Source organism: Silurus meridionalis, chromosome 7, assembly GCF_014805685.1.
Source record: "Silurus meridionalis isolate SWU-2019-XX chromosome 7, ASM1480568v1, whole genome shotgun sequence".
NCBI classification, from domain to species: domain Eukaryota; kingdom Metazoa; phylum Chordata; class Actinopteri; order Siluriformes; family Siluridae; genus Silurus; species Silurus meridionalis.
This window is the reverse complement of record NC_060890.1, coordinates 1,578,516-1,587,173: the sequence shown is the minus strand read 5'-3', so window position 1 is coordinate 1,587,173 and position 8,658 is coordinate 1,578,516. Positions and strand designations below refer to the sequence as shown.

General features: G+C 37.8%; 1 protein-coding gene across 2 annotated transcripts; it reads right to left on the bottom strand.

The window, feature by feature from the left end:
* Positions 1 to 922: 922 nt before the first annotated feature.
* csf3a (colony stimulating factor 3 (granulocyte) a) lies at positions 923 to 8,117 on the bottom strand. Of its 2 annotated transcripts, none has more exons than XM_046853341.1 (5): positions 7,971 to 8,117; positions 2,367 to 2,557; positions 2,114 to 2,221; positions 1,823 to 1,966; positions 923 to 1,724 (listed from the first exon to the last, which is right to left on the bottom strand). In XM_046853341.1, the coding sequence occupies exons 2-5, from the start codon at positions 2,478 to 2,480 to the stop codon at positions 1,512 to 1,514; spliced, it is 579 nt and encodes a 192-aa protein (XP_046709297.1). In that variant the 5' UTR covers positions 2,481 to 2,557; positions 7,971 to 8,117; the 3' UTR covers positions 923 to 1,511. The 2 variants fall into 2 exon arrangements, with proteins under 2 accessions (XP_046709297.1, XP_046709296.1); XM_046853340.1 differs by lacking the exon at positions 7,971 to 8,117 and adding an exon at positions 2,834 to 4,090.
* Between the last annotated feature and the right edge of the window lie 541 nt (positions 8,118 to 8,658).

Sequence of the window (8,658 nt, the reverse complement as noted above, 5' to 3'; positions counted from 1 at the left end):
TAGAGAAGTAACAGAAGATTTTGATGTTTGAACTTTAGTCTGAGAGAAAGTCAAAAGCAGCATGCTTTTTAAAAACATTTTATTAGATTTTAATTGAATGTAACTTTCAAAAATGATATGACAAGAATTTTTTTTTTTTTAATGTTTAAGAAAAAATTATTTTTTTAAATATATAATTTTTACTAAAAGGCCATGCATTATAAAAAAAATTAATTTCTTTTTTTTTCTTTCTCGTTTTCCCATAACCGCGAATGAATTTTCTTGCGATCTCGACATAAGCGTTTCTCGATTTCTCAATTGCGTTAGCTGGCAATCGGCGACGGAGCTTTTTTCAGTTTGAACGAGTCCCTGATCAAAGTAAAAGCGTATCGCGTTAATCCGTGATTCTGCCTACACAGAAAAAGACGTGATTACGTGAAAACGTGAAGAGATGGCGCCGGTGAGGTCGGCTGCTCCGGCTATACTTGTTAATTCATGCATGTATATACATCCACATACCTTTTTGCTAGCGTGTGTATATATACAAATATATTATATATATTTTATGCAGATTATATTTTAATATACTTTTATACTTATTTATTTTTGTTAATTTACTCATATATATTTTTTAGCACTTCTAATTTAATTTTTCAATGAAATAATGAATTTGGAATCATTTCTATGTATTCGTTTTACTTTTTTTTTAATTTGCAGATCGAATGTTATTCTAAAGAACGTCCGTGTTAAAATAGCAAACGTTTAAAACAAATTGAAAATATATTGAAGAAAATTATGTTCAAATATCGTTTCTTGAATTTTTATGACTATTCCAACATATCAATAAAGTAAAATAGAAATATACCAAAACCGTTACGAAGCATTTGAGAGAACAAGGAAATGATATGAAACTTTTGTTTTTTTCCTCCAAATTTATTGAAACTTTTGTTCGTTAAATAAAAAAAAGTAGTCATTTTTCAAAACGGAAAACATTTCAATTATTATATAAAATACAATCAATGAACAAATGGTGAAATATCATCTGTTGCCAAAAATTGCTTCCAATAAATAGTTCTTAAAACAGTTTTTACATTATACATAGAGGTATAAATAGAATAAGTGGCATCAGACAAAAACATTTTAAATACGAGCAAATAAATAAGTGTATATATATTTTGTAAGCACAGAAAAATGACATTTAAATACTGATATAAAAAAATTGTACTGATAAAATACATTCATCCCAAAAAAAAATTTTAATCTAATATAGATAAAGTCGCTTGAATCAGTGATGATTAAAACTCATCATCACATGGTAAGTCACAAGGGTTAAATCGAGATCAAATGACCATGAGCTCATAAATCCTCCAATAGACGATGGGTGTGGGATTAAATAAATAAGCAAATAAATAAATATTTGGATTGTATTTCATGTAAAATGTTTGCTTTCAACCATAATAAAATCATGTAAACAAACAGTGGCCAGGCACAGTCCAAAAAAATCACTCATCCCGAACACTTCCAGGAGAGTTTTAGGAATCCTGAAGCTCTTGTTCTACTGAAGTAATGATCATGCCCTGGAGGCTGCGGCTGACGTCCTTGGCGAACTCTCTCAGCTGGATAATGGTCAGATGTGCTGCCACTTGGGACATGTAACCGTTTTCAAGTTTAGGAGCTAAATCCTCCCGCAGCTGGCTTTCGGAAACCTTCTCGGGTCCAATCGATGCCTTGATCAAATGCTGCATCTGGACAATTGGACAAAAAAAATTTGAGAAAAGGTTCACGGCGAGAAAAAAACAAAAAGCCCACGGATTTATGACGGGGCGATTTATTACGACCTTACCTTGTGGACGTGCAGTACCGTGTCCCGCAGGTCGTACAGGATTCCGCTTAGCTTCTTGGATTTAAAGTGTACCTGCTCTGTGATCACCTTCAGGAGAAACTTGTGCAGCTTCAGACCCTCGGCAATGCGACCCAAGGAGGTGTCCTGGAGATATCGTAGTGAGGGAAGACCCAAAGAGAGTTATTCACTTGCCCCATGATTTGGTACACTCTTCTGTTTAATCAGGATTGCAAGCATTTCTAGAAAACTTCACCTTAAACAGTTTTGGAGTCGAGTAGAAACAGAACGTACCAGTGTGAAGTCGTCCGAAATGGGTTGAAGAGGACTCGGTTGGGGTAAACCCAGGGACTCCTTGAGGAACTGCAGTTCGCTCAAATCGCTCTCGTTTAGAGACAGCGTCTGTTAAAAAAAAAAAAAAAAAAGGAAGGGAGGTTATTTTTAAATCATGTTCAGGATGTAGGGTCGCGAATTGTGCAAGTGTCAGCGCATGCTGAAAAAGCCCCTGCAAATGCAGCAGACAAAAATCTATCCTGCCGCATCTTACCATAGTGTGGATCAGGGATTTGTGCACGGCGGGGATTTCACCGAGGATCTTCGTGATCAAACTGAAGGCGCCCTCGGCAGCGTCCTGGAACTCGGAGCCTCTCGTGACCTCCATGTCAAGCGTGTGTTGAGGCTGCGGTACGGGCAGAGGAAGAACGACTCCTCCGAAAGCGCTCAGAGCAAGACACAAACCTGCAGAGGAAAGAGAACTTGGATTTGAATCGGATTCTTGAGCTGCAACATGATCACTGGAGCTAGCGCATGGCAACACGGTAGGAGTGGCTGAAAATACACAAGCCGTGGATATACGATCCGAGAGACTGAGGTCTTCAGAACCACGTGGAGGATCCAGAGACAGAGGCAAAATCTTGCAGACTACAAACTACTTTTTCACCACAAACAGAGGGCTGCTTTGCATTACCGAAACATTCACTCACAGATCCTGAGGTAAAATGTATAAGTACTCACCAAAATAGGCATACATATCGATTCTCTGCTTGTTAGACACTTTCAGTCAGTAATACTGGCCATCTAAAGCTTGCAAACCTGTATAAGTAGGCATCCCTTCCATGACGTCATAGGAAAATTTTATCATGTTTCTCCTTTTTCCTTTTCCTTTTTCTTAGTGATCACTACTTCGGAATATAAATTGAAACTTACCTTCTACTTATGTTTCTTCAACTTTCTTCTCGAAACATTTGCTTTCTTTAAACATCACCTTCAAACAGTTACCCTTATTGATGTTATAACACCTTGCCCGAGCGATGATCTGATAACTGAGTCAAAATTATTTGTGGTTTAAAAACAAAATTGTGAAATCAGATTCGGTGTTTTAGACTAGGTAGATGTAATGCCATGTAACCGATAAAAAATAATAATTAAATATTTTCTGGGGAAAAAGAAGCAAGATTTTTTTTTAATGAACATAGGGGTTTAAATCCAAGCTACTATGATTGGGTTCTTCTAAACCAGGTCCTGGGACCATGTTTGGGTCCTTCTAAGCCGGGTCTTGGTACCATGATGGGGTCCTTCTAAATCGGGTCCTGGTACCATGATGGGGTCCTTCTTAACTGGGTCCTGGTACAATGATTGGGTCCTTCTAAACTGGGTCCTGGTACAATGATTGGGTCCTTCTAAACTGGGTCCTGGTATGATGATTGGGTCCTTCTTAACCGAGTCCTGGTACAATGATTGGTTCCTTCTAAACTGGGTCCTGGTACAATGATTGGGTCCTTCTAAACCGGGTCCTGGTACAATATTAGGTCCTTATAAACTGGGTCCTGGTAAAATGATTGGGTCCTTATAAACTGGGTCCTGGAACAATGATTGGGTCCTTTTAAAACGGGTCCTGGTACCATGACGGGGTCCTTCTAAACCGGGTCCTGGTACCATGATGGGGTCCTTCTAAACCAGGTCCTGGTACCATGATGGGGTCCTTCTAAACCGGGTCCTGGTACCATGATTGGGTCCTTCTAAACTGGGTCCTGGTATATTGATGGGGTCCTTCTAAACCGGGTCCTGGTACCATGACCATTTACTACTTGCTTTTATCACTTTTGATTATTTACTTTTTACCTGTAAGTCGTTACCTGAATGAGCATGTTAATGCCCCCCACAAACCCTGCACAAATCGCTATACAACAGCAGCTAATTGAATATAATTTGTTTCGCAAGATATTCCCAGGATAAATCTTAATCTTGGCTTTAATGTGACCCCAAAAAAACAGCACTGCACACTACATCCACATAGTGTATATATATATATATATATATATATATATATATATATATATATATATATATATATATATATATTTCTATTTCTATTTCTATTTCTATTTACATGTTGTCAAAACATTTTACTACATGTCATACTCTGTATCAATGCGTATGTGACAAAAATAATGTGATGCAATTACATCATGCAGTTCTACATTTACACCTCATGCCCAAAGTTACGCATGTTCTCCAGATGAACGTTTAGTGTTTCCTTGGGGTTTCCACGTTTCCTCCTAAAACGTACCAGTGGTCATCAGAGACTCTGAGCAATTAAGTGTGAATGACTGTACACACAAAGTGTCAGATTTCAGCCATGTGCTACCCCCCCGCCCCCTTTTTTTTTTTTTTGGATGTAATGTAATAACTTGCAGAAAAGTCCACGCTGGAGCAACGTTCGCATTAATTGTAGATTACTGAGAATGTATCGTTCTGATTGGATCCTCCGGAAACGTTCTACAAAACGTTATGCGAGTTTCATTGTGTTCCATTTACAGGAAAAATACTTTTCAAGCCAAATTATGGAACAGAATATTTGTATATGCATATATAATTTTTTTCAAGCTATACATATAACCACTTCTGTAGATAAGAGATATTATAATTATATATTAACGATATAGGACAGGATGTGATTTTGGATCTGTCTGTCTGTCTCTGTCTGTGTGTATTTGCCCATTTTGAGTCATACCCAGAGAGGAAACATTAAAAAGGGGAATAAAGCAATACATGAAACAAATTGTCCTCATCGGTATGACTGAACAGTTTTGCAACTTATTCTTCACGGAATCGGAATGAAGTCTGCCTTAGAATTAAGTCCAGGTGTTTCTACACCTCAGGTGTGTTTGCGCAGGTCAACATAACAGAAAACGCACTAAATTTGTAATAACGCTCCTGCCCCCTGCTGGTGCAAAGTATAAACACAGCTGTAATTTCTTTATTTCCCTGTCTGTCTGCTTATTCACTACAACATGCAAAATCATCTGCTCCTCGTGACCCACAATAAAAGTGACGTGAGGTTCACTTCAGGTTAACTTATTGCACTTTGTTCCTCAAAAGCTAAATTCTCAAGAAGCGTCGAAGATGACATGGTCATGTTTAAGTAATAGATTCTGCTAGAATCATTCACCCCTCACAGTAAAGTGTACCAAAATTAAAGTGACTCAGTTACACTTCCTATTTAAAGTTTAAAAATTGGACCAAAGATTGTAATGTGACGTTCGTGATCACATGGTGGAATTCCCATCATGATGTAATTGAAAGCCAGGTCTTTATTTTGATTGTTATTCAACGTTACATTTGTCTTTAAATAATTATTAATTCAATTTATGGAAATAAATAAGTTTTAACATAAGTTTTAATTGGTTAATACACATTTTCTGTTATAATAGCCCACTTTTTTTCTAAGAAGATGTTCTAAGAAGGTGTGAATTGTGGAGACACATATGGCTGTAGAAATCGAGTTTCCCCAGTACTTTTGGCCACGTAGTGCATTTCTGAAAGACATCTCGGCTATATCATTTTTTTTTTAACTAAATATTATATACTTTGTTTTTTGCTATGTACTGAAAACAAACTGAAGATTAGAAATGTCTCCACTGTGGGATGAATAAACGTATATCTTATCTTAAACCAGACAGTTCATTTTCATGTAATGAAAAATATTGGAACATATAACCAACAGGTCTTAAACCATTAACTAGTTTCAATATTCCTTTCACTTGTGAGGCTACAATAAAAAAAAGATAAACTAACAAGAAGACCAGAGTGATGCCTATGGGAGAAAAAGCGAACGTTTTGAGGAAAATGAATCACAAAAAAAAAGTGCCTTTGCTCTAGCATCAGGTAAATACGATGGAGTATTAGAGCCACTGTGGAATAAAAAATGTTAAATAAAACTGGAAGGGGAGGGGCAGGGAATTTACGAGTTTAAAACCCATTTTCGAGTTTAAAACTCTACATTTTCGCAAAAGAAAACCTTAAAACTTTCGAGTTTAGAGCTGAAATTTTCGAGAAAAAAACTTTAGAAGATTATAAGAAAAAAACTCAGAAATTTACGAGAAATAGATGTTTTATAAAACTTTTCTATCAAGGAAGAAAACCGCATATAAAACGACAGTGTATTATGGCCAACATTTGATTTTAAAAAAAGAACTGGAAGAGGATAGGCAGGAAATTTTCCCAGTTTAAAACTTTGAATATTAAAACTAATATAATAAAATAATATTTTAAAATGAAATTATTGAGGAAAACAATGTAAAATGTATTTTTTTTCTTCATGTAAATTTTTTTAACTTAGAAATTTCGATTTTAAAGTTTTCCTGTTTTTATTTTTATTTTTTATCCATATTGGCCCTAATACGCCATCATAAGGTAGAGCCAGAACAGCAATCCTGAAAAAAAGAGAAAGAGAAAAACACAAAACAGCAGTCCATAAAAGAAACATTGTAACCCCAGGGTTAAGTATAAAAGGGTGGGCTGGTCCAAATAATAGGTGGGCAATCAGTGGTATTGGCCCCAACACCTAATCCAGGTCTTCTCATAGCTAATATTTACAAAATGAGTACAAATCTAATTCAAACTAAAAGTTCAACAGTGATAATGAAAACATTAAAAACTTGGAACCTTGAACTGTATTTTAACTTCAATCTACAATCAACAACTGGAATTTGTTATGGATTTCTCATGGACCAGGATCGCTAAATTCCTAATTCTTTTTATGCAACATGGTGTGACGATAGGGGTTTAGGATTCTTGACAGTGTGAAGGAGGAACTCTCACATGATGCTGAAGACACACCAATTACCAGAGCTGTTACATACAATTTATGCAACTCCGGAAAAGTTTCTTCAAAACTCGCTAGCAAAATCGCTAACTGCTGAACTGGGGCCAGGAGATGGCTGTGATTGGAGGCACTTGTTGAAGGCTAAAGAGCAGCAGGGCTTTTGGAGTGGAAACTGAAATTAGCTGTAGCTTCTGATGTGCTAAAAGCAGCATCTCTAGAGATACATCCAGCACTAGCCTTCGCTTATAGGTGTAAAAAAAACATACATCACGCTTTGGGTATGACTGTTGCAGACTAATCAGGGGTTTTTTTTGGCTGTAGGCTGCCCACCCAATCAGAGGTTAGAAATCATTTTGTTTTTTTCTGTTATTTTTTCTTTTCTCCTGCCCACTGCTGCCACCCACCCGGTTTAAACCTTTCATCAACATCAATGATAATCCAAACAAGTTCTGGAATCAAGACGGACCACGAACATGAAAAGTGTGGGATGGAAACGGAAAGGATCTGCTCACGATCCAAAACATACCAGCGGTCACGGGTGAAGCATGGTGGTGGAACTCATGAAGGATAAACATCACATACAATCAAAGATCACATCCTTTTTCATTTAAAGACTAGAGGTGCCAATAGGCATTGTATTATGACATGACATTTTGTTCCAGCAGGTGGCACTGTTCTCATACATTCGGTGAGCAGGAAATGAACGCGACCACACGCACACACGCACACACACACACACACACACACACACACACACACACACACACACACACACACACACACACAAACACTCCAACAGACAGACACCCTATTAGTTTACTTTTCCATTTAGCTGTCTGGAACAGGCCCTAATGTCTTTTGGCTACAGGTGCAAACCGTACACACAATCCCTGTGTGTGTGTGTGTGTGTGTGTGTGTGTGTGTGTGTGTTGTTTGACTTACATTCCTGCAGTTGATTTTTTTCTCTTAACATGTTTTGTACGTGTGTGTGTGTGTGTGTGTGTAAAGAGAGAGAGTGTTAGATGTCAAAGAGGAACGACTTACCATCTATATTTCAGTAGTGCTTGTCAGACGCGCCTTGGCTCCTTCGATCCCTCTGAACTCGGCTTTTCTCCGTTAGTCTCGTTTTCTGCTGCTCCCTTCGCGATGGGTTTCGAAGTTCTGCATGTTCCCCTCTTTTAAATCAGGAGCAGTGTCTGATCACATCTTATCTCATGGTCTTATACAGGTTCTAACGTTGGAGATGAAATCGTCCCAATTGGACTCCACAGAACTTTCATAATTTCAATGTCTGTTGTTAAAAGACAACTTCGCAAATGAGGTAGGTCAAAATGAGGGTTTGACGACCATCTGTATGAGTCCCTTCTGAACGCCCACAATTAGTTATCATAACTGATTCGTTTCTGCATTAAAGCTGCAGTTCATCACCCTGCCTCTGGATGGCGTTCTCTTCGAACGGAGGTCACTCTGTGCAGCTGTGGATGGTTTCTCATCAATGCCATGGGGATCCATGAAATTACGGAATAAGAACAGGAACTCTGAGGATGGATTTGGACTGTGGTTAATGTCAGTCTGCTACACTGACTCAGGACTACAGTTTGCTTCTGATCTCTCAATCCACCTCAACATCGTTTATCTGTAATAAATGGACATTTGGTGCAACCCAGATGAGGATGAGGTTCCCTCTTGAGTCTGGTTCCTTTCAAGGTTTCTTCTTTATGCCGTCTCGGGG

Coding starts and splice junctions, on each gene's coding strand:
- csf3a (XM_046853340.1), bottom strand. Junction 2,222..2,366: donor AATCCCTGATCCACACTATG/GTAAGATGCGGC, acceptor TTTTTTTAACAG/ACGCTGTCTCTAAACGAGAG. Junction 1,967..2,113: donor TTTCGGACGACTTCACACTG/GTACGTTCTGTT, acceptor CGATATCTCCAG/GACACCTCCTTGGGTCGCAT.